Consider the following 26,710-nt stretch of genomic DNA (forward strand, 5'->3'; position numbering starts at 1 on the left):
CGGTTCGTAGTAGGCCGTTTGGTTACATAGGATCATTCATCATAGGCCGGTCCGTAATAGGCCGTTTGGTCACATAGGATAATAGGAAAGTTCGTCACACGTGCACAAAATTAATCTCCACGTGTTGTTTTTTTTTCGACGCGAAAAAGATAAACGAGCCACAGGTTTGGTTAGGTTTTTTTTTGTACTTTGGGCCGTACATCTAGCAAAGCTCAACAAAGAATGCAAGCCAGAGTGGGCAAGTAGGGTGACGCGTTCGGACAAGATTATAGATACTAGTTCAACAACCCAAGACAGAAAAGTGAGACAGGGACGTAGCCCAACAAAGTTCTTGGAAGACGGGCCAGGCGTGTGGTTCTAAGTGGTCCCGTAAAAGGAAAGTGGTAGCACCCAACGACTTTCTCGTCCTTGGAAATTTCGTCTGGCAGTGTCATTTCTTCGGATGTAGCGAGGAGAGAATAGGTGGGGCGGGGGGGGGGGGGGGCAGGGTTAACGGCTTCAACTTTGGTAAATCGTACCAGGTTGACCTTTTCCTAGTTAGTGGGTTGATCTTTTCTTTTGCACATTTGCAAAAGGAAAGGTTAAGGAAAGCTTTAGTACAAGGCTTTTTAACTCCACATGCTTCTAAGAAAGGATTGGGTAGGTGTCTGCGCGGTTTAAAAGAGATGTATTTTTGCTCATGGTTTTATTCTTCATTTCGACATGGAAGTAATAGGCACTACGAGAGGGGGTGCGATACTTTTACATAATGGGTATTCATATACTCGAATCAAAGTCAATGAATCTACGCTGTATTGGACCTGCCGGCAAAGAGGCTTTGTAAAGCGAAAGTCACGACTGATCTCGCCACAAGTCGGATCCTAGCCTTTTCAGCGAACATACGCATGCGGGAGACCCAAGCGAATTGAACGCCCTGCGAGTTCGACATGAGATGAAGAGAAGGCAGGTAAGTACCCTGAAAGTGATCCTGTATTTTTTTTGTCTTTGAACGGGTAATAATTGCGCCTGCTCTTGATTTTTGTTTTGCAGTAGAAGGCCGATTGCCCCCACATCAAATACTTCTAGATGCCGCTGCATCTGTCACCGACGACACCGCATGCCAGTTGCCTGCTGTTTCCACGCTTCGGCGCACAATCCGAAAGCAGAGGCAACGTGCGAATTTAGTTTACAGCGTGCCTTCCTGCAGGGATGACATACAACTCTCTCCAGAGTTTAAGGTATAGTAGAAGCTCGCAAACTTTTACGTGGCGAACATAAAATTGTGGTGGCGTTTTTCCAACTGCGACGACCTATGCCGCCCGCAGTTTGCCGTTCGCACTTTTTTCTATTTGTTATCTTAAAAGGTTTTTGGGGGTTGCTCTGATCAAGCCTATGCCTCGCCCAAAAACGCCCGGAATCTGTGTTACGTCTTTACATCGGGTTTTGTGGTTGATCTTCCTCGAACAGGTGTTGTCTAGAAGCGCACTATGCGCCTGCGCACAACTTCTGCAATGTGTGACCACAGCATAAGAAGTTTTAGTACTTCGCTTATTTCGTAGCTTATATACTTTGCCGCATGTTCAGAGGGTTTTTATCATAAAATAGAATCATAAAATAGATTTCCTGTGAGTAGTACCTAATTTAAATTTTCACTTTAATTTAGGTCACAGCCAAAGGAGACGCATTCCTCTTATACGACAGCGGTGCGGGTGACAGCGAACGACTTCTAATTTTTGCCGCTCAGCAAAACTTGAAGACTGCTTAGCTGAAGCAACTTCATAGTTTTCTGACGAAACCTTTAAAGTCACCCCCGATCAATTTTACCAGCTGTACACTCTGCATGCGGCCATCAATGGCATTGTGGTGCCCTTGGCCTACGGCCTACTCCCCAGCAAGTCTGAGGCAACCTACAAACGGTAATTCCGGAAAGGTCTCTTGTTCGTTCTGTCTGATGTTAAGTGATTATATTGTTTTTATTTGGCTAGGTTTTTCGATATCCTGTTGGCCTGCATGGGTACAAACCACGTAGAATTAAGTGGTCCACACGGACTTTGAGATTGCCGCTATCAACGTGATTGGTGCGACTGTTCCTGGAGCAAGGATCCAAGGATGCTTTTTTCATTTATCTCAATCAGCATACCGGAAGGTTTGCTCCTCCGGCCATCAAGGTCGCTACAACGCGGACGAAGAGTTTGCAGTCAAGGTACACAGTGTTATACTTTTCGCGTCAGTAAACTTATCGGGCAATAATCCAGGAGTTTCGTGACTTCTTCGTCGTTTGCCTCGGGGTTTTTGGCCCGAGGCAAACGACGAAGAAGTCACGAATTTTGTGCTCTGCGCTGGTGCGACCTTTCCTGGATATTATACCGGTTCTCTGTTTTGTCCGGCCTATGCATCAAGAATATGAACGTCTGCAGTCAAGCGGGTGAGTGGCTTCTAGTGCGAAGTGTCGGCTGTTAGGTTTTTATTGACTGAAATCGGCAGTTAGGCTTAGCAGCCGTTGTTTGCAATACCCTCGGCTACCCCACCACCGCTATACAGTTAGCTAGTGATGGAGCCCTTAAATCGAGCAACAAGGACTGTGCGCCAGGAAACGCTTCGATCTGCGTTATCCCAAACTTCTGCTCATGCTGAGGAATGTAACGAGACACCAGCAGAGGGACTCAGCAGTCATGGCTCGGATCATTCCCTCATAACCACGGACAATCTCCCTCATGATCCGCATCAAGATGTGGAAAATCCCCCTGGTAGCTCTCAACACCGCCTACCGCGGACAAATGAAGATTTGATGGCCGCAGACTCTCGGGACACCACGCAAATTGGGAAGGAGCTTTTGAGTTGCCTCTCGGACAATCATTATAAGGTGCCGGTAGTTGTGCGAGAAAAGGTGATGGGCTTGTTTTTTGCTATGCAAGCCACGGTTGTTGGTTTGCAGACTGATCTTGCTCGGGCGGAAGGGTGCATTGAAGAACTACGCAAGCAGGTCTCTGAAGATAGGCGCCACCAGGATTCATATTCCGCTCCTGATGGCGTGGTGCCACCTCAGGCCAGCCAGCCCACGTTTGTGCAAATCCTACAGGGCCCTAACCACGCCACAGAGACTACCTCTGCCCACTTCACAGCTCCACTGTCCGCTCCCACCGCACCTCAACGTTCTGGTTCTTATGATTCACAGCCGTACATGTCCTATGTAAACAATCCCAACCATGTCCTTTTCGTGACCCCGATTCATCCGTCAGCAAATCCAGGTCCTGACACCATAACATTGCTGAAATCAACATTCGGTAACGACCCCTCGGGGATAGGGGTTAAACAGGTGAAGCTCATTCCATCTCGCTCGGGTCTCACTGTTGTCTCTGCCGACCGCGAGTCGATCGACAATTTAGAAAAGGCGATTTCTTCAAATGCACAAATTAAAACTGCACTCAGGGTTACCCGGCCTCCACGTCGCCTTCCGCAATTCAAGATTTCTGGCGTCGACCCCAGCATTGTTCCCGGAATCTTGCGGGCTAACATAAACGCGCGCAACAACCTGGACATTCCTAAGGAGGGCTTCCATCATCGGACCTACTTCAGGGATCGTGCTGGCAACAATGTGCACATAATTGAGGTCTCTCCATCGGTATACAAAGTACTCAAAGACCAGGACCGACTCTTGATAGGCTGGACATCCTGCGCCATTAAGGAGAATTTCTACGTTGCGGCCTGCCAGAAATGCTGCTCTTACGGCCATGTGGCAACCCGATGCCCAAGTGAACGTGTAAGCTGTCCGTATTGCGCAGAGGCGCACACGGCAAATGCTTGCAACCTAGAAAATAAGAACAACGTGGTGTGCCGGGAGTGTCGTGCTTCTGGGAAAGAGCGTTTCAACCACACCTTTAATGCGCCGTGCTGCCAGGTCTTGACAGCTCGCATTGCAAGACTTCGCGCCAAAACCATTTACGAGGACACTATGCACGCTTCCCAAATTACCGGCTCAACTTAATTTCACCTCACAACTGGCATCACTACGTTTTCTTCAAGCAAACTTTGACCACACTCGCGCTGCAACTGAACATTTCGTCTCATATATGGAAGCCACAAACATTGACTTCGCAGTGGTTTCTGACCCGTATGTTAGGGGTGGGACTGTGCCAGGCATTCCGCCTCGGTGGGTTAAATTTCACCATGCCCAAACGCCGCGTTGCATGGTTGTTTCCCGAAATGTATCTTTGGACCTGTTTCCCATTCACGTGTCGCCTTTCGTGATCGCCCTCACTTTAAACGCGCCTAACCTGTCAATACTCTTTATAGGAGTGTACGCTGCGCCATCTGTGGCTCTAGACCATATCCTTTCTTCCGTTGGTTCCCTTTTGGACAGCAACACGCTGACAATGTGGTCATTGCTGGTGATTTTAATGCTAGAAACCCCCTTTGGGGGGGTGATGTATTGAATGCGAGAGGACAGCAGTTGTCGCAGTTTGTTCATTCCCGTCAACTTAAAATTTTGAATGACCCGGACTCCCTTCCGACTTTTGCCACCGAATATTCCCAAACGTGGATCGACGTCACTTTGGCGAGTGGAACGGCTTGGTCTTCCAGAGTTTTCTGGGAAGTTCGGGATACTCCGACGCTTTCCGACCACCGTTACGTTGTCTTTGGCATGGAAGATGCCCCCGTTGCACGAAGGAAGCGACTGACAAAGGCTTCTGAGTCACGTTTGGTCGAGGATCTTGTCCAGGATCCTTGGTTTGAAACAGTGCCTTTCAACAGCATCGAATCTCCACAGAAGTTGGAAGACACCGTTAACACGTTTTATGAAAAAATGGCCCGACTGCGGAAGAGATTCGAAAGTGTTCCTAAACCACACAAGAGCAATGCATGGTGGTCGGATGATCTGGCGAGGGAACGGTCGTTCGTGAGATCTTTGCGGCGCAAGTATCAAGCGTGTCGTCATCCGCTACTTCGTGCAGACCTCAGATTCTGCTGTTACAGATCGCTAGGTCAGTACAGGCGTCACATTGAGAAAGCCAAGAATGAAGTTGTTAGAAGAAAATTCACCAACACATCCCAGAAGAACTTATTCGGCGTCCCTTTCAAAATTGCGTTTCATAAGTTCACTTCACCTTCCGTGTTGCCCCCTCTCCGCTCTCCCGACGATTCAACTACCTCCTCCACCTTGGAATCTGCAGCCCTGCTATTTAGAACTCTTCCGCCGGCTGACGACCACCGACATGACACCCTCGCTTATCGAGCTTTGAGGACACTGATTGTACAAGTTACGTACGTTCAGGCATCTCAAGACTATGCTTTCACCTGGCATGAACTTCGATCAGCTGCTCGAAATATAAATCTCAAATCAGCTCCTGGACCCGACGGCATAACCGGTAATATGTTGACCCTCCTGGTCGGACGAACTTCTTCATTTCTGTTTACCTTATTCAATGCGTGCCTCACTCTTGGTCATTTTCCGTCAGTGTGGAAAGAAGCGAGGGTGACGTTTCTGCTAAAACCAAACCGGCCTCCAGATGATCCTTCATCATACAGGACCATCTGTATTTTGTCCTTGCTTGGCAAGCTTCTGGAGCGCATGCTCAATGGACGCCTTTACTTCTTTCTACACGAGTCGGGTCTGCTACACGTGAACCAGTACGGCTTTAAGCAAGGACAAAGTACCACCTCGGCGCTCCACTCTCTGCGCTCGCGCCTTCAGGCTTGGCGTGACGAAGGATCATTGGTCCTCCTTATATCTTTGGATTTCAAGGGGGCATTTGATTCTATCTGGCACCCGTATTTGCTGCACTTTTTGCGAACACACGGGTGCCCTTCAAACATTTATAGCCTGCTCCAGTCATTTTTGCACCACAGGGTGGTTCATTACAATGGCTATGCTGGGTGCGTGCAGGCGCAAACCGTGAGAGGCAGCCCGCAAAGCTCGCCGCTCAGTCCCCTACTCTGGAATGTTGTGATCCACGACCTACTCTGCCTTCCTGTATCGCCGGATGTGCATCTGCAAGCTTACGCTGACGACACGGTCGTTGTAGTCAAGGGTAAGACGCGGCGGGCCATTGAGCATCTTGCCAATGAGACCCTTGAGCAAGTGTCAAAATGGATACGCACGGCTAAGCTGCAACTCAACCCCACCAAATGTACTTGCCTCCTGATTTCTAGGGGAGAGCGGGGAACGCAGCGGAAGCCGACAATCAAGCTGGGCGGAACAACACTGCAGCAGGTCACAGAATTAAAGCTACTGGGAGTTGTCTTTGACAGGCACTTGACATTCGTTGCCCACGCGAATCACCTCCGCGGCCGAGTTGAAAAGATGTGTACTGCACTCATCGCATTTGCGAGGTTGCACTCGTTTTTAGACCGAAACCACCTCCGGCTCCTCTACCACCGCATTATTCTGCCAGCCATCACTTATGCAGCACCGGCATGGTGGGGTGACCGGCAGCATTATTCGCTTAAGGCAAAGATTCACTCCTTGATGCCCTCTCCGCTTTTTGTAGTGACTGGCGCTTACACGACCACCCGTACCGCAGCGCTAGAGGTGTTGGCCAATTCACTTCCCCTGTCCATCCTTTTAGACATTGAAACGCGTCTTTTCAATCTGTTTCACCTTAAACGGCCTGTTGATTTACCCAATACACGTGTTTCTCCAACGGAGGTGGACCACCCTCTAGAATGGACGTGCTGTCATCCTGCTCTTCGTTTGGGAATTCCGCACAACAGAATTGACTCTCAAACGGCTTCACGACTCTTTACAAGTCCAGGGTTACACGCATATACGGACGGTTCCTTCACCATGACATCTGCTGGTGCCGCATTCGTCGTGTTCAGTGCTCCGGACCGTATAGTAACGACCCAACGCTTCCGGATAAGTCCTCCCACAAGCTCCTATGATGCGGAAGCGATTGCTCTACATCGTCTATTCCTCTACCTTCAAAATAACACGCCCTCGAGCACTGTTTTTGTCTATACTGACTTTTTATCCCTACTCCTTGCTCTCAAAAACCCCCTCAACACATCCGACACTATTCACCAAATTCAGAACAGCTATCGATTGTTGGTTTCCTCTGTTGCCGTTTTCCTGTTTCACGTTCCTGGACACTCGGGGGTGTGGGGAAACGAGCTTGCCGACTTCGTTGCCAAAGCTGTGGCGACCATTGGTGAAGAGGTGGGAGCGCGTGCCTCAAAGGAAGAGATTTTTGAGGGCCGGTCGGTTAGAGTGGCAGGAGCGATGGAACACCGACAACGCTGACACTGAGTTGTTTCGCTGGGTTCCCAGCGTGCTCGCTATACCGCGCTGCTTTCCTCCGCCCAGACGACTCGCCCACATAGTTAGCGGACATGGCCGTTTCCCGCACTACTTCCACAGGATCGACTTGCTCCCTGAAAACAGATGTTTTTGTGGACAGCTTGCCTCTTCAGTGAGCCACTACCTCCGGGACTGCACAAGGACAGCCTCGATTATAACCAGACTTAAACATGTCGTCCGCTTGCCTCTGGAACCGGCACATCTGCGACAAGCCCTGGACATTTATCGGGCCGTGCAAATCCTCATCGAGCTTGTCGATTTTGTGAGCAAGAACATGCCGGACGTTTCGGGCTCATGAAATGGTCTCCGAAGCGATGTGTGTTTGTTTGAGGGTGTAGCGCGAGCCTATGTGATTGTCAGTTCTAGTTTGTGGCCTCTCCTAATGGATTTTAAGGTGCTGTGAGTGGTTGCTACCAGTGCTGAATTAGACAGCTTGTGCTCATCCTCACACCATCGCGTTGGTGCTGTTCTTCGTGGTGAGCTTCTCTGCAGCCGGACTCTGTGGTGGAGACAGACTGCCTGAATTCGGAAATGCGGATACTGCCTCTAGCATTTGTATGTGTTAGAGTTTACGACCTCTTCAAACTGCAGTGTGGTGCTCCCATGCTCTCTTCGTGTTGTGATTTTCATGTATTTTGGTGTTTTTCTTGTACGACTATTTGTTTTTTTGAAATTTGCATTTTGGGCGCTTGCCCCTGTTCATTTATATCTGATTGGCTGCAAACCTGCATAGCTTTGCTGGTGCGGGTGTTGTTCCCCACCTTTTTTCTTGTTTTATTTTGGAAAGGGGAACACGGAAATAAATTGGAAATTGGAGCAAGGATCCAAGGATGCTTTTTTCATTTATCTCAATCAGCATACCGGAAGGTTTGCTCCTCCGGCCATCAAGGTCGCTACAACGCGGACGAAGAGTTTGCAGTCAAGGTACACAGTGTTATACTTTTCGCGTCAGTAAACTTATCGGGCAATAATCCAGGAGTTTATTGTACCACTGTCCACTTCCAGATGAGAATGCAGACGGCTCTCGCATTCTTGCCGATAGCTGATATCCCTGATGCCTTCGAGGACTTGCTACAAGTTTTCCCTACAGAGGCTGCGTCGGTAGCCGACTACTTCGAGGATGTTTATATTGGCAGGCGCCGCAGAAACGGCATGTCTACGGCCATGTTTCCACCCGCAGTGTGGTCGGTGAGGGACTCGACATTGACAGACCTGCCGCGGACAAACAATCCGGTGGAGGCTTGGCACCGTGGACTACAGGTGAATTCTAGTCATCGTCCAAGGCCTCCTCAATAGAGAGTTATAGCAGATCGGTAAAACGGTTCCGGTACGGTAACGTCTACCGTCGGGACGCCACCGCGCATGCGCAGAACCGAGCGACTTGGCCGGACGGTACCGAGACGCACCGTGTACGCGTCGTTCGAAAGCGGGCGGCCGCTTTGGACGAGTTGGCGAGACGTACGATTAGCTCACGCCTAGTCGAACGGATTGTAAATGAGATCGTTTAGAAAAAATGAGGTTGCAACAAGTGAACTACGCACGATTCTGACAGCTCAAGAGCTCAAGCAGCGAGCGACACAGGAATTTATACACAGCTCCTTAACACCCTCCCCAACACCACCCCCCAGAAGGACTTCGACACTCCCCCCAAAAGATTCCACGACCACAAGCACCCTGCCCAGGGATTTATACAACACCCCTCCAAACATCCCACCTACACCCCCCCCCCCCCAAATCTAAACCCTGGAGCGAAACACGGTCCGGGCCAAACTGCCGTAGCTTGTGTCGTAGAGCGACGCATGTCCGATAGCTTCTTTCAGGTTAAATAAGGGCGATATGGCTGCATAACTAGTATTAACAACAACATGGGCCCCGTCTACAAATCGGCGAGTGAGGAACAGGCGGTATCACTGCGAGGGACTCTCAAGCCGTATGTACTGAGAGCCCAGCTTGACCTGCTGGCGCCATCTATTGAAATGGCGAAGAAACTGAACGTATAAAAAGACTCGCCAGCCTCGAAATGAAATACAGCCAAAATTCGACAAAACACGAAGCAAGCGCGAGCAAATTAACCTGGCGCGTAGCGGTCTCCAGAAAGCAAAGCCTCGCCGAGTACCTCCAACATAGGGAAGAACCAGCGCCGATGCCATATTACCGGGCGACAGAGACAGTGCCCTGCTGTTCCAGGCACGCACGGGATCCCTGCTCACGCAGCAAAGGCGACGCGAGCTATTCGGCGCGGACCCAACGTGTCGGCTGTGCGGAGCGCAGAGCGAGACGATACAGCGTGTGATCCAGGAATGTACAAAACTAAACGACGAACATCAGGAAGCGACGACACTAGCCGATAGCCTGGCATTCACGGGCGCCTCTGAAAAAAACAAAAGATCAGCAAGCATCGCACACCAAACAACGACTGCGTCGATGGGAGCAGTACTGCCGAAGTTTAGAAAAAGTCTCCACTCGGCATATTTCCTGCATAGATCAAGTGGGGAACTAAGTGGACCGACCCGCCGGACCTACCGATGGCCTCACTTCTCTGCTACAACCGGACCGGCCGTGGTGGGACCGGCATTTCCACGCGTGTGTGCGAGCGTGCGCGTGCTCGGTGTGTACGTGCGTAGTGTGTGTACCACAGAACAGGGAGGATTTTAGAGAAGCTAAGGCCTAGCTTTGACAGTAGTGCCAGAAAAAGCATAGTGGCGGCGTCGTGAACTACCGAGAACGGCCGCTTGATGGCGCTGTAAACACGGCTTTGTAAACATGGCGGATGCTTTTTGCACAGGCCGTTCGAGCTCTTTAATAACATGGCTGCCCTCGCACGGCGGCCGCCGGCTCGCTGCTCCACGGCCGGCTCGACTCTCCTCCCGCGCGCGAAAGGAACGTCGAGTCCGGCCGTGGCTGCTCCTGCTGGTTCCTGGCTGGCACGCTGGCCGCGTGTTTACTTGCGCCGCGCTAGTGAAGTGATGTTACGCCAGGTGACCAGATGGCCTCGACTGGCACAGACCACAGTGAGCAGCAAGTGAGAAGAAATCGTTTATTGACATCCGCAAGTTTACAGAGGCTAGGACATCATTTCATTTCGATCGCTGCAATTGTACGTCGCTTTCGTGAAAACCTTTTTTTTTGCCATAACAACTCGTTCACTCGCGCTAAGATTTCGAACGAAGGGCACAAATGAGGTATTGACGGCGACAACGGTTTCGTTTGCACCGTCTTTCTAGCGGAGTGCATAACACTCACCCTCTGTTGGAAGAATCAAATATTCTGGCCTCGACAGCTGTCTTCCGATGCGGAATTTCCCACATTTGTCACTCCACAAGCACTCAATGCCCATGTTTTGCCAGCCCTCTCAACAACTGATGGACGCAAAAGCACAAAAAGCAAAAAAGCAATAACAGTCACGAAACCAGTGCTCCGCGCACATAGAAACGGTGGGCCGTTGCACCGGTTTCAATTTGAATTGGTGGCTTTGTGGTTGCGAATTCAGAAACGAGGTGGTACACCAGTCGGCTGTTCGTAAAAATTTGCGTACATTTTTGCTCAACGGATATTTGATGCGGAACTTGTTAATAATATTTTGAAATAACACATTGTACGCGAACTGTGTGGGCTAGCTCTTTGAGTCACGGAATGAATGTTTTGTATTCTATATCAAAAGTAACCTTTCGCTTGCGCCGTCTGGTGGACTTGATGGTCGAAAACTCCGCTGTAGGTTGGTCACGTGGGGCGTCGATTTTTACGCCGCTATAGGGAAACCAGGGAACGTCCAAGCTTGAGAGGCCTGTGTGTACTGTGTACCCTGACACCCGTGGTGCCTCCTCACGGCGCAAAAGAAAAATACTGTGCCAGGAGAAGCTCTGGTGGCGCTGGTGCAAATATTCGATCCCAAACACCACACCACGGGTGGCAACAATTTCTTAACAATTTCTCCGTATGTGCAAACATATGTTCGAACTTCCTGTGGCGCTTGATGCGCCTGCCCTGTGTCAAAAGGGATCAGGACCACGAACTTACTTACTTACAAGGTAATGCCCGCTTCACGTTCACGCAGTTGCAGTTGGAATCTCCGTAGGGGCGTAGGATGTTTTGTTTTTTTTTTAATCCTGTCTTTAGCGCTTTTGAGAACGGAAAACTAATATTTCCGCACAGGAAACGCCACAGACTCACGAAAAATTTCCAAACGACGTACAACACAAGTCGCTCCCAGTCACGGTAGCATGGCCGGTAGTTACGGTCTGCTATAACTCTTAAAACGAGACTTCCCGGTACGGTCCGGTAACGGGTACCGTGTACCATACCGGAACCGTTTTTCCGGTCTGCTATAACTCTCTAATTACTACTGCAACATACGCTGTTAACACCTTCGGTTAGACTCTCGCTGTATTTGTTAGTTTCTTTGGGCTATTTCCCATTTTGTTAAGCAAGCATTTTGTTAGGCACGAATTGTATGTTCCATAATTTGAGCGTGGTTTTTGTTTTTATTTCAGAGCAATGTGGGCTGCTGCTTGTGGTGTTTGCGAAGGACGTACGAAGCACCGGCAGCACCACCGTACGAAAAATGTTTATTGTACTTAACACATCGAATATATACATAGAAGACAGACGCTCCCCCGGGGAGTGAAACCCCCCGGGGCAGTAAACCGAAACTGAATATAACATACCCTTATATTTAGTGAGTAGTTGTTAGTAAGTGTTAGAAACCCCTATGCATGCACTCTACATATTTACACGCTGTATACACATACATTTACACTCTACATACAGGGTGTCCCAGCTATCATGCACCAAGATTTAAAAAAAGAGTAAAGGCGTAACTCGAAAGAAACCAGCTGCATAATGTTTGCAGTACTGTGAAGAAGCGGACAGTATTTTTTCTCTAATGAAACTTAATTAACTAATTGTAATTAATTATCTAACTCGAGAAATACTGTCATCACTAAAGTGTCAATGAGGCATTTGTAGGTAACCACGAGGGGCATCTAACTGCGGTATTTTCAGCGATGAACTAATTGCGTACACATTTATTCTGACTGATAAAGGAAACCCGCGAAATATGAAAAATACCACGTGACGGCACCTCCGCGCGCACCGTAAAGCAACGCCCTCAAACAGGCTGCCTCTGAGTTAGCCAGAATGAAATAGACAAAAGAAAGAAAGAAGAAATCGCGACCGAGTTTGTTCCCTATCTGCACGCGCGTCCCGCGAATCTTGCTGTTGCTGCTCCTTCCATGCATGCTATTATCAAGGTGATGCGCTGTCTCTTCGGGCGGGTAACACGCGAAGCAGTTTCTTTCAATCAGCTTTGTTTGGGGACGCTGCTTTACAATGCGCGCGTAAGCGTCGTCACGTGGTATTTTTCATATTTCGCGGGTTTCCTTTATCAGTCAGAATAAATAAGTACACAATTAGTTCGTCGCTGAAAATAGCGCAGTTAGATGCCCCTCATGGTTACCTACAAGTGCCTCATTGACACTTTAGTGATTAGGACAGTATGTCTCAAGTTAGATAATTAATTACAAATAATTAATTAAGTCTCATTAACGAAAAAAATACTCTCCCCTTCTTCACAGTACTGCAAACATTATGCACTAGGTTTTCTTCGAGTTGCGCAATTTCTCTTTTTTTAAATCTTGGTGCATGATAGTTGGGACACCCTGTATACACTGTGCTATACACACTGACAACAAGTAGTCTTTGAGCCAGGCCGGTGGCCGGCGCTCTCGGGACGGCCGATGGGGACGCTGCACGGCCGGAGATGCTAGTGAGCTCGTAGAGCTCTGTAGCACGCCAGGAGACCGCGGTCGCGGCCCAGCAGGCGGCTGCTGCACGGCAGGCTCCGGAACAGGCAGCTGCGGATACGGCAGGCTGCAGTACGCCAGTGGGCGGCGGCTGCGACCCGGGAGAGGGCGGCGGCGGCAGGGCAGGCTGCGGCACTCGAACCGGAAGCTGCGGCGCAGGCAGCTCCGAACGTTGGTATGGTGGACTCGTGCCCCTCTCGGGAACCCGGGACAGCTTGGAGGCGTTCCATATGCGGCCATCTGCAAGTCGGAAAGAGGCAGGTCCCCTCTTCTCCAACACTCCAGTTGGCGAGGAAAAGGAGCGATCCCTCTTGAAGCGAACGAACGGCTTCTTGAATCGAACGAAGTCACACAGCTGTCTTCGGCTCCTTAGCAGCTCTCCTCCGGTCCGTGTACTCCTTGCTGCTTTGTTGTTGAAGCCGGACCCTTTGGCGCAGTTGCGCCAGTTCCTTTGCTGGGTCCTTGCAAACGCTGGTGCCGAAAACCCCACAACATCCAATCTGATTCGGGGCGTTTGCCCATGCAGCAGAACTGCTGGGGCAACCCCAGTGGTAGCCTGGGGAGTACAGCGGTAAAATAGCGAGGTAGTCCATGACTGCTTGTCGGATACACTCTAAGAACTCGAGGAGTGCTGGGCACTCTGTCTAGGAGTAAAAACTTTTGTCCCATATTTCACTCCCTTTGGAAGCATTGGGCGACTCTTCCGAGGAGTAGCGCGTGGCGGCCGAACGAGAGGCGGAACACTCCCCGTGGGATTTACTTGCTGCTTTCGAAGCGGAGTACTTGAACCCTGTGTAGGAATTGCAATGCCATCTCCAAGGCAGCGTTCCGTCACTCCCTTTAGGCGTGAATAAGCTCTATTGGCGGCGTTCCCGGATACTGCAGACAGGTACTACTACTCTCTCTTGGAAAGCATCTCGTTACGCCTCAAAAGCGTTCTGCTATTCCCCGCGAGGCAGCGTGCTTTCGCTCCGCCTGCTACTAGACCCCCCCCCCCCCCCGTTCCCCACGATGGTACTATAGGCAGTTACAAGCAAACAAAACAGGACAAGCTATTTTGAAACATGGAAAAAAAGAAAAAAGAAGGTCAGACTTTATTTTTCAAAAAAATACCACAACAATCGGTTCATTCTGCAATTTAACACAAAATGCAATTCATTGGGAATTAAAATATCACGGCACAAAAACGATTCCTACTCCACATGCACACAGGAGACGTAGCGCCTATTTCGGATACATCTAAGAAAAAATTCACAAATAAAAATGCAGCAAAGCAATTGAAAACACTGAAATACAAACATTAAATTATGACGATAAAAATGACATTAACATCCACAAATAAAAAGGTACTGGCATTAGCACGAAAAGCGTCAGTAGAAATACAGCAGTGGGAGAATAGTTAACAGTATTTAAAACAAAATGGCCTTAGTACATCACTGAGTGATTCACATGAAAAGCCAGCTCTTATTTAACACACATAAAAAATATTTACAAATAAATTTTGCGAAAGAAAAATCTGGGACTAAAACAATTCAGCGTGGATTACTATTAACACGCATTACAAGGTGCAATCAACACAAAGATACAAAGCCATTGACACGGCAACTTTGCAACAGATATATTTTGGTGGTACATTAGGAAACCGCAGGACACATTCCCACTGGGTTTTTAGGCGGGTGGTTCTCAAATGAGGATGCGCTAGTAAGATTTAAAAAGGCATAACTTGGTAATAAAAACAAACACGTTCGAGCTGACTGTTTCATAATGTTGGTGGCGGCCTTCAGAACAGTACCGACCAGGGCACCGTGCTTGAGCCAAAGTAACGTCTACAGAAGCAAGAAGGTGCGCTTCGCCTTTGAAGCGTATTACACAATGAACGGCCAAAACACAGACAGCAGCAATGGGAACCCATCCACGATGTCCAAGGGTGTGAGGAGAAGTGTCTTGCATGCGACGACCACTGCTGCTGACGCCTCGGGGATCTCTCCCCTCTCTCAAAAAAAAAAAATCTTCGGGCAAGTCGTCTTCCCGTGGTTCCTACATAGACAGAAAGAGGGGGACAGCAAAGATAAGTTCTACAATGAAAAAAATATTAACCAGTTTGGCAACGTTAAATGAAGTTTATTGGGTGATAGATTAGTTTTTGCGCCGAGAGAACGCACTGAACCCGTATTGGAATACCATACTGCTTGGCGCAGTAACCAGTCTAGATGCGGATGTGGTGACCTTGGATGCCACCACACTCATTGTACCACTTGGCCAATGCCATGTCAGACAGCGCGCCCTACAGCTGTCTGCTTACGCACTGCGCCCCAAACCCATTAGTGCTTACGTGTCCGTAGCTTCAAATGTTTACCCCGCTATCGTTCCCCGTATAAAAACATTGCACAAAATTTAAAGAAACATAACTCTTTTTGTAAGGTTATAATCCCTGAATAATTTGCATTGGATTTTGTCCTCAGCCGACTGCAACGTAGGGCCAATTATACGTTCACAAGACTAGCGTGGAAAAGTTGCTAATGGGTCATATAGCTACTGTTTTCTTCATTCTCGAGTACGCTTCGTTGCATGCACGCTGCAGATCGCAACATTTGATGAGAACCAATAGGCTCGTTATTGAACGATCAGAACGCTCGAGCGACGGCGACAACCGACGCGAAAAAAGTAATTAATGGGTACAACAAACAGCGTCGGCGACAGCGACAAACGAAAAAAAGTAATGCATTGCAGCCAGTGCCCTTCGTCGTCGTTGCTGCCGCTCGCTTGTGGGCTGCTTCTGCCCAGGAATAAACCCGCGACGGCGACGGCCCGTCGCCTGCCGCTGCCGCCGCCGTCAGCGGCCTGTGTAAAAAATTTTCGCTTGCCTGTGTCGCACACAATACCTGTTTGCCGTACACACTGAGTGAGGTTTCTCGCGTCGCTCATCGCCTTAGACGCATGTAATTACCCCTTAACAGTGCGGTGAGTACGCCCCGAAAAGCCCCATTTCCGTCCATCCTGCCCTCAAGCAAACCGTAAAAAAACTTGTCTGAACAGCATTTCAGTCTGCTGCTGTACGCGCGGCGGTCACTAAAATTATTGTGATTTAGTGGCTACCACGCGCTAGACGCGCTCCTATCGCTCAGCCTATTGTACGCAATTCTTTGGAGCCGCGCAGGTAGCCACAGCTACTGCACGGCCGCCACTCTAACCCTAGCCGCCGAGCTAAGAGTACAGCGTAGCGCTGCGACTACTCGCGCGACCATGCTTCCTACCTGCGAAAACATTCCGCAAGGATACCAACACTTCACGAATCAAAGGGATTGAAACGGTGCAAGAATCGACGCTGTTTGCACACGGGTACAAAAGCCGCCCTTCAAAACTAAGCAACGGTAAAAATCAGTCACGAAAACGTTAGGACTAACCGCTTCCGCGGACCGAAGTACCGAGAGTAACTCTGCTTCGTTAAATACACAAGACAAGAATACGAGGTTAACTAATGGCTTACCTCTACTTCCCGCCAGCGTTTCTTCGTCCGGTAGATAAATCCAAGGTCGTAATAGCTGCGAAAGATCCCAAGCTCAAGGCGCGAAGCCTGCGACGGCCGCGGATACAGTCCGGCCACAGCGCGCGCATTGCTACACAGTGCGCATAGTTCCGAAATCGGCCTCAGCGCTGTCGCCGCTGTGATGTTCGTCCGAAAGAAAAACTAGTACCACGCACGCACGCACGAATGAACGAATATACGACTTGCTCGCGTGTGCATGATGTCGCGCTGACGCACAAGCGGCCAGCGGTTAGCCAACACGCGTCGTATACTGTGTCGAAGCAAGTATGACGATAAGGGCAGGTCCAACTTCCCATGTTGCACGAAGCGTCTGCTTGAAAGCCCACTTCGTTCGTAGCACATTGACATCACGGTCTGGCACGGCCTGTAAGTCGCCCGTCCGGCCTTGGCGGGTTCACCGCCTGTGTAGGTTTTTGCAGACCACGCGCACTTCGTGGCTCGCTGAAGGTGCCTTTCTCACGCTTGCTCGGGCGGTTCGCGTTACCTGATCCACCGGATGTATGACGCGTTACGTATCGTGATCCACGCCTGGGCCGGGGGGGGGGGGGGGGGGGGGCGTCATCATTTCTCTTTGCTTAACAAAGGCGCTTGAGTTCCAGCAACCGATCGGTGTGTACGCTTTTATCGTCGCTCGTCAGCCGACGAGATAGTTTTCACCGTAGAGGGTGTACTTGAGATGCCCTCGCAGTGATAGCGCCTGTTCCTCACGCTCCGATCTTGCAGATAGGCCCCATATTGCTGTTAATACCAGTTATGTATACGGATTTCCTTTATTTAACCTAGTAAAAGATATATCGTATGTATATGCCTATCTCGGCGACACTAGCCACGGTTGTTGGGTCGGGTTCGTGTTGCGCTTGCAGCTTGAGCTATCAGAAGAGCGCGGACTTCACTTCTTGCAACACCATTTTTCTCAATCGATCTCAGATTTACAATCCGTTTTTTTTAGCTCGACTAGGCGCGGGACAAGCGTACGTCTATAGATCAAACTCTTTCAAAGCGACCGTCTGCAGCGGTCCGTAGATTAATTAGTTCCTTCGGTTTGCCGCCTGCCGCCACTGAACGCTGCGAGCAATCGTTACACGAATTTATATTCTTGCACGTTTAGAATGCGCGGCAGAAGTAATCAGGCGCTTTTTACACAACCACTTTATATAATACATTCGTATGCAAATAAAACATCGCTGATGAGTTGGTGTGCGCAGGTGGCAGGAGTGCATCTCCATGCTTACTCCCGCACTGGACAAGAATGAAATTGCAATTCTACTCTTCGTCTGGAGATGGGAGACGATGCGCAGGTTTACTCTTCACTGGTGCGGGAGCAGAACTGGGGCTGCACTCCGCCGCGAACGAGAAGAGCACGCGGTCAGTTTTGCTCTCCTCCTCATGGGGAGCGAGCATTGCATCCAACTCCCCGCAGCTTTCGAGGGGAGTCCACCAACGCTTGCAAGAGTACAATGACGGTTGGACTCTTCAACTGCTCCCCCGATTTCTTAGAGTGTAGGTCGCCTTTCGAGGAGTGAAACTTGGATGAAATTCTTCAAAGTTCGATTGAACCTCTCGACTTGCCCATTCGCCTGGGGGTAGTATAAAGTCGAATGCGACAGCTTGATGGCTCGGTTTTGAAGAAAGGTTCACGTGAAGTGAACTGCAGCCCATTGTCGCAAACAATCTCCTCCGGGTATCCTTCACGGGCAAAAACACTGGTTAAGAAGTCTTTGACGGTGCTTGTGGCCATTTCGCTGCAAAAACATATCTCTGGCCATTTGGAATGGTAATCGACCAACGTTATAGCAAATCGGCTATTGTGAGGTGCATGTTCCAACGGGCCAACAATGTCTAGGCCCAGTTTCTGCCATGGCATTTCAGGCCAGTCAACAGGCTGCAATGGCGCTGGCGATGTTTTGGCGGACTTATCTGCCTTCAGGCAGATGTGACAGTTTTTCACGGCAGATTCAACTTGCTTGTCCATTCGTGGCCACCAGAATAGCTCACGAAGTCGCGCCTTTGTGCGCGTGATGACCGGATGTGCCTCGTGGGCGACGGCGATGAGCTGAGCCGTGCGCGAGGACGGAACAACGAGGCGCTCTGCACGCAGTAGAAGGCCATCAACAACAGAAAGTTCTTCGTGCACAGAGTAGAAAGGTTTTGCCTCCTCTGGTACGGACTTTTGTGGTGGCCAAGAACCGAGCACGAACGACTTGACAGTTTGCAGACAGCCATCGTTGAGGACGGCTTGCTTGAATTCTTCCTTCGTCGCGCAAGCCGGCTCGACAAATGACACAATGTCTTCTTCCTTGGCCAGCTCTGCCTCCGTCGTAGGAGCTGGCAGCCGAGAAGGAGCATCTGCCACCGTGTTGGTGGACCCCTTGCGGTACTCGACAGTGAAATTGTAACATAGGAGTCGTGCACTTCAGCGTGCAATTCGGAGTGGCCTTCTTCCATGTCCCTGCGACGACAGCAACGATACCAACGCCTGATGGTCCGTTCGAATCTTGAAAAAATGGCGACCCCAAAGGTAAGTGTGCCATCGTTCGCACGCCCAAATGCATGCAAATGCTTCGCGTTCGCCGACCGAGTACTTTCTTTCCGCTGATGACAAGGTACGACACGCGAAAGCAACTGTGCGGAGCTCGTGGCCATTTTGCTGCGGCAGGACTGCTCCTAGCCCACAGTCGGAAGCGTCGGTCGACACGATGACTGGAAGTGTGGGATCGAACATGTGTAGAACTGTACTTGAAGAGAGCATTTCCTTGACCCTTCGAAACCTGCTGTCTGCTTCGGCTGATCATATGAATGGCTCATTCTTGCGAAGCAGGACGCGCATAGGCTCGACCATTTGGGCCAAGCGTGGAACGAACTTGGAATAGTATTCTACAAGACCCAGAAATGAACGGAGGGCGGCAACGTCTGTTGGCACTGGAGTGTTAACTACCGAGTCTACTTTCTCTGGAAGCCGCGAGATACCTTGCGCCGTGAGCTTATGACCTAGGAAAGAAAGTTCTGGAACGTCGAAGAGGCATTTGTCATTCAATTTCAGGCCTGCGTCTTTGACTTTCTGCAAGCCCGTTGTTAGGTTCGAAAGATGTTCTTCTGCACGTTTGCCAAAGACTATCACATCATCAATGTAGAACAACACACCAGGGCAGCCATCAAGAATTGTGGCCATCATCTTCTGAAATGCCGCTGGGGCGCAAGCTAACCCAAAACAAACTCTTTTGAACCGAAAAAGCCCTTCATGTGTGATGAAGGCTGTCAGGTCCCTGCTGTCAGGGTGCAAAAGAACGTGATGGTAGGCAGAAGTCAAGTCAAGCTTTGAGAAGTGTGTCGCGCCTACCAAGGCATGAAGAAGTTCCTCTGTATGAGGCAACGGGAAGCTGTCTGGTACAACAGCCTTGTTAGGCTCCCGAAGGTCAACACAAATCCTGATGCTGCCATCTTTCTTGTCAACGACAACAATGGGCGAAACCCATTCAGAAGCATCGACACGTTCGATGATGTCAAGGCTCAACAACCTGTGAAGTTCATTCGACACTGGTTCCCGAAGTGAACATGGAAGACGGGGAAGCTTCGAAGATACCGCTTGCACGCCTTGCCGAATCTTGACACGATGCGTGAACCGCTTAGCAAGGCCCAACTCAGGACTGAAAAGTGAACCGAAGTCGTGTGCCAAGGCTGGCGGAAGGTTTGCTTGCCTGGGTTGCTCTATTGACTGCGTTGGAATGTGACAAGGTGTCGGGTCATTGATACGCGGCGGCGGGGAAACGGACGAGAGTGGAGCCCGGAATTCGAAGATTTAGGGCCTTAATGCCGTCAAGGCCAATCAGACAGGTTCCCTGGCGAACGATGTAGAAAAGAAGTGGTGCAGAGCGCCCTTTAAATTGAACGTCTGGCTGGAAACAGCCTAGGACGGAAATTCGCCGCTTAGAATAGTCAAGCAAGGTGGCGTGCAAAGCTGCAGGAGAAGCAAACCGCTTTGAAAATGTCGGCGAAATTCTTGCTCTGACAGAATTGAAACAGACGACCCCGAGCCAACAAGGAATGCCAACCGGTCATCCGCTACGCGCACTTGTATGTAAATTGCGCTGCGAGCGGGATGCCGCACAGTCGAAACATGCTCAGAACTTTCATCTGACAAAGCATCGTCATCGAATCCAACTTCACGAACCCTGCCTTGCATCTGTCGCTTGCGGTTGCATACTTCCTGAAAGTGGCCCATGATACCGCAAAAGGAACACTTCTTTCCCTGCGCTGGGCACTGCGACGCTGATGCGCGGTGATTCCGCGAGCCGCAACGGAAACAGTGCGGTGAAACGGACCAGCTATATCTGTCTCACCGAGGGGGGCGGTGCCCCTGCGGCGCACGTGAACCGCTCGCGCTTGTAAAGTTCTGCTGGAAATGCTCTTTTGGCTGTGAATTGAATTTTCGAGGAGAATGCGAATACTGGGGACGACGCCGTACAGAAACAGGCTCGACCGAAGCAGAAAATTCCTTCACCTCTTCAGCTGCTTGCTCAAACTGAAGAGCGATTCGCACTGCGCTCTTGAACGAAAGGGAGGAACCCTCGAGCAGCAACCGTTCACGTACGCGGTTGGAAGCAACAAATCGGTCCCGCAGAGCATCATCTTGTGAAGCGAACGAACAATGCGAAACGGGCTGCCGTAAAGCAGCAACAAAGTCATGACCGGACTCGCCTGCGTGTTGGCTGCGGCGGTGGAAACGATGACGCTCGACGACAACGTTGCACGACGTCGAAAACTGCTGCCGTAAGGTGATGAGTGCAGACTCGTACTCGCCAGTAGCGGGCGCGGGAGGCTTCTCTTGTTTCTCTTATACTGCCGGTTTCTCTTGTACTGCCGGTGCTGCGGCGCTTGCTGGTGCCGGTGCTGCGGCGCTTGACCCTGCAGGTAAAGTCCGGTAAATACACTCTAAACTTTTTTTCCTCCCATATACTCCATAGAGGTTCTTTTTTGCCTGTCCTCTAGTGGTCCTCCTTGTAGGAGTTTTTTTACTACATGGAACAGGGAGGTTTTGTTTACCTCCTCAAAACAGGGAGTTTTTAGGTTATAGAAAGGAGGTATTTAGGGAGTGTTAAGAAATGTTCGGGAGAATTTAAGGAGGTCAAAATGGAGTATTCTTTACTTCCTGAAGGACGTTTTTAAGTGATGTTTATGGAATTTTTAGGCGGTTGAATAGGAGCCTATTATGGCTCCCTTTGGAAGTACTTATGTTAGTTTAGGGGCGTTTTTAGGAGGTTCAAGGGAAGCATTTACTTCTTTTGAATGGAGTTTGACGAAAGCTTGGGGAGTTTTGTAGGCCTTCCGAAAGGAGGTTTTCAAGGCCACAAGGGAGAATTTCTAGTTTCCTGCGGGAGTACTGATTTCACACGGTTTTTCTCGATTTCAGGTTTATTTCAAACGAACTATCGCAGACAAGTTTACATGGTACATGGTGTACACAAGGAGGTTCCGAAATAAATACTTATGGCGACCTCATATTAGAAATCACAAATGGTACATTGCTAAATAACACGCCAGTTAGGAATTGAAGACAGCAATACGATGCTAGTTGAACAAAACGTAGAAACAATATTACTACAAGAACTGGAAATACGCGAAAAACAAAGATAGGCACAAACACAACCGCATGGTAAGTGAAATCATTATAGAATACTAGAGGATCGAGAACGCATCAGTACTTATCAGAACTTATCAGTGCGCATCAGCGCTCCGTACACAGTGAAAAAAATGGCTGCAGTGGTTTACAACAACAATAAAAAAAAAATTCAGTAGGTGGTGAAATGAGCGAGAGCTGTCTGCTAGTGGAACAAATTGTAGAAACAATAATAATACAAGAACTGGAAATACTTGAAAAACAGATAGGCACAAACACATCCGCATGGTAAATGAAATCAATATATAATACTAGACGATCGAGAACCCGTCAGTATTTATCAGAACTTATCAGTACACATCAGTACTAAGTACACAAAGTGAAGAAAAAATGGTTGCAGTGGTTTACAACAAAACAGTTTTTCAATTTGTCTCGAAATAAGCGAGCTGTGCAACGATTTGATATTGAAGGGTAACAAGCATTTTGTAGGTGGTAAAGTCACAAGAGATAAATGATGTAGGAGACAGACTGCAGTGAGATGTAGGAGACAGACTGGCTATGGATAAATGAGTAATATAAAGAACGAAAAATATGCTGCGGAAAATACCAGTGCATTTTGATAAAGACACAAATGCGCCAAGAAAAGTGACCGAGTCTGACGGGTTAATTGCAACGATATAGAAAAGAATGGGTGGTATCGCGACAACTTCTTTAGAGTGAGAACAAAAAGCCATGAAATTCGTGTTTTTCGGATAATTTTTAGTTGATTCATTTCGCACCAGTTGCCAATATAATTTAGATAATTGTTTCAAGTTAAATTAGTTTGTTAATATTATTCACTGAAAGATAGCTGTATTATGAGCATACAGAACGGCCCATCAAATATCCCCTTTTCAGTACAAAAAGAAAAAGTAAGAAATATAAAACGGAATTCTTTTTGACTACTATCCAGTGATTACAGGATTGAAAACAAATATTAGTGAGCGATATTGATGCGATAAAAGTTAATTAGTTCTAAATCCTTCACACGTGGTTTGGTGCAGGCAAGGTCCAAAAAGCCATGTTCCACAAACGTTAGAGCTCTGTGTGCCTTCTTGGGATATTGAATGTTGAAAACCCAGAACGATGCAAACAGACTACACAGTCCTCCCAGTGATGATGCAGTCAAGACACGCTGGCCATCGATGTGGAGGCTAACTTCCCCGTTCACGGAATGCAGGCAGGGAGTCAGAGGAACATCTGCCTGAAAAAGCAAAAAAGAAAAAAAATGCCCCACACGTAAAATTCAAAACAGACACTATGGTTAAATGAACTTAATAATTCGGTACAGTAATAAAATTGTAAGGCCAGGTTCCCTGCGAATTCCAGTACCTAAATTAGGAATGCAAAGGCTTCATAAAACCAAGTGCCAGTACATCAACCGTCGTGGCTTCTGCAGCAATAAAAAAGATATTACTTCCGCACAATATACTCGAGCACAACTTTAAATGACAGTGAAGATAAAATGCAAGTCTCTGTAGGTTGATAGATTAGTTTTTGTTTTTGACTGAAAAACACTTTGGTATTGCATGATTTTGTTAACTGCTGTTTCTTGCTTTAAGATGCCAGCTTGCATCTATTCAAGTGAGTGGGCACACAGTTAAAGATGCAAACCCTTACACTGCCTCTCCCCTACCATGGTGGCTCACGTTTATAGAAAAAGTGGAGCTTTTGCGAGCTGGACGGCTGTTGCAAGCCGTGGCAATACTCACTTCTGCTGGAGGGGCCAACTTGGTTTCCGAATGCAGCCTTGCCTTATACAGCACAGCCTATCCTGCCTTAAGATTAATGAAGTCATTCAACTCGATCATGTATCAGGATCTGCAGAAGAAAATCGTGTCAGCAAATAATGAATTCATGCCGGACAGGCACCCACTGTTTCAGTTATACTTGCAGATACCCTCACCTATTTCCCTCCTGGTGTTACATCCAAAGCTAATTTGTTACGGCTTGTCTCATCAAGTATGGTCATTTGTCATAACACAGCTAGTCATACAGGAAAGTGCTTCACTGGGTCAGAAAACACTTTCTTTTTTTACAGTAGTAATAAACTTGGCGACTCAGTCATCCGTATTCTGACACCTTAATATTCTGTGTCACCGAGCTGACAAGCGTGATTGGTGCATAAGGTCATTTGCAGCCGCAACCGTTACTACAGCCTTGTTAGCTAACGTAAACCTCGTTCATGGCACCAAATTACTTGTGATTGCATGGCAACAAAAAAAAAACAGCTGAAATGGAAACGCTATTCTCGCAAACTTACCAACGCTGCATGCCACACACACCTGCCTTAGCTAATTTACCGTGATTGTAGAAGTTTCCGTCACGCAAAACCACAGTGCACTTTTTGGAGCTGCAAGCTCCGTGTCAAAAGCGAGTGTCAGATGAATCGAGTAATTTTTGTGTATGGTCTTACTATTGATTATCACAAAGTTATTACCAACAAAAGAAGAGTGTGTGCATTGTTCTTCTAAAAAAATGATATCCTTTTGTATGCCCGGCAGACTTGTGTCATGCTACGGCAAACTCTGTTCTCTTCCATAAGGGCATGAATTTGTGTTTTTAATTACGTGGCCTTAGCTGGCGACTGACGGGCCCCGATTATATACAGACCCCTCATTACCATCCGAAAGGGAATAAAAACATTTCGGTTTCGAACCACGTCGCCGTCGTGGTCCACACTATATGCATTTAATCGTTCGATAGGCTCATAGCATCTTTTACGCATGCCACCGTTTCCTTAATAGGGTACGCTGTTAGATGTGAAGAGTCGACTCAAGCGAGCAAACAACCCCACCGAATTTACAGGGCACAGTTTTCGAAGGGGGTGGCCGTCTGATCTGCGGCTTTCGCCGACCAGAGCGCTAAGAATGAGTCAGAGCCTTGAACGAAAACAACACAGACTTATATTTGGACAGGCAAGCCATCAGGAGCGTTAACAAATAGATATTACAAAGTAGAGCAGTTAACTAAAAAGAACACGAGCAGTTCGATGCATATGAGAGACAGAGTCCCACAATATTCACCGACCGGGCCCGACGATGCACCGCTGTCGGAGGCGATTCGGCTACCTGAGTAACCGTCACGTTGCTTTGAAACGACGCCGCGCGCGACAAACGATTTCATCTCGAATGCCCTGTTACAAACCGGCCTACAAAAGAATGCGAATGCATACCCCAAAAGCCACAAACAAGTACAATAAAACGAGTGTGCGCTTTTTTCTTTGCCCGTGCGTGTACGTGCTGTGTGTGGCACGGGTACTTCGCAGTTAACCCTATCCAAACGTTTGACAAAAGCATCGACTAATGAAAGAGCACTTACCAGCGAGCTGTCCACAGCTGTCACCGTATCCAAATGTTGTTAGCGGCCGTTCGTCGTGTTACAGGGGCACATAAAAATCCTTCCACCAAATGGCACTACTAGTCCTTCTCAAATAAGAAAAAATGATGGCCCAAGGCGAGGCGCTTGAAGCTCCGGCCGCACCAAGTCACCGGCCGCGCTGCATCACGGAGGTTGTTTACATCCGGGCAGCAAGTCGTGCCGCCAGGGCAAGTTGAGTCGCTGCAGTCGGGTGCGTTGGCGCGCTGGCACGATAATTTAAATTGTCTACATATGCGCAAGCAAGCGAAGCAGATGAACATTGCAATTGTTTGCAACGGCGAGAACTGTCTCTTTGTTAGCAGCAGAGTTTGACAACACCTACCGCCAAAATAAACAGATTGAAACAACACGGCCGCGCTGTCTGCTTGTGATCGCGCTGGTTGAAGCATCTATACGGGTATACGTACGGTATCGGTTTTGTAGCTGCATGCAACCGTCGCGTCCTGCTTTCTCGTTCTAATTAGCATTAGTCCACGGTTGAAGTGCTGACACACGGAAACAACACAAGACTAACATGGCGACCGCCCGCTTGAGATGATTACCCCAGATGGGGAGTTTATTGTGGACGTGGTTGTTTACAAGGGACCGAACGCCATCTCACAAATGGTGTTATGTCGTTCTAAATCCTCCCTTTTGCTACACGGATGGGCAACGGTACTACCATGGAGGTTCGTCCACTTGTTTAGACCATGCCTAGGGAGTACATTTTTTGCTATAAGTACTTTTCAGGGCACATTACTTGATTAAAACTCCATTTCCGGCTAGTTTGCGTTTACAGTGTACGCTGCCCTTCCGCCCCCAAACAATGCAGAAGAATGGCCTTGCGTCGCTCTGGTGGGAACTCAGCTGCTCCGGACGCTAGAAGGTAGACTGTTAAAGTCTGCTCCCACTCCTTCCATGGAAGTCACGGACGGCCGGGCGCCGGGAGGAACGGCGGCGGCGGAGCAAGGTCGGAGAAACTCATGGCTGGGCTGATCCGGACGGCACTCGATGCTGAAGGTAGCTTGACGTGTTGTTATCCCATTCTCGTCGCCAATGTGGTGTTTGCGAAG

At 48.9% G+C, this 26,710-nt stretch overlaps 2 protein-coding genes and 1 pseudogene across 2 annotated transcripts in view; 2 read left to right on the forward strand and 1 right to left on the reverse strand.

Annotated features, from left to right (window-relative positions):
* The window catches only part of LOC144158079 (uncharacterized), a 58,940-nt gene that overhangs the window by 4,528 nt on the left and 27,702 nt on the right, over positions 1 to 26,710 (forward strand). The window lies entirely within an intron of this gene.
* LOC144158020 (uncharacterized) overlaps positions 1 to 26,710 on the forward strand; it is a 28,225-nt gene that overhangs the window by 1,165 nt on the left and 350 nt on the right. Inside the window, exon 2 of the mRNA XM_077688708.1 lies at positions 8,282 to 8,549. Within this exon, the coding sequence (XP_077544834.1) occupies positions 8,282 to 8,549 (268 nt within the window). The remainder of the gene's footprint in view (positions 1 to 8,281; positions 8,550 to 26,710) is intronic.
* LOC144158122 (uncharacterized) lies at positions 20,926 to 26,622 on the reverse strand (annotated as a pseudogene).

This window comes from Haemaphysalis longicornis, unplaced genomic scaffold (assembly GCF_048455015.1).
Source record: "Haemaphysalis longicornis isolate Haplotype H1 unplaced genomic scaffold, Haemaphysalis longicornis Haplotype H1 scaffold_10, whole genome shotgun sequence".
Classification (NCBI taxonomy): Eukaryota; Metazoa; Arthropoda; class Arachnida; order Ixodida; family Ixodidae; genus Haemaphysalis; species Haemaphysalis longicornis.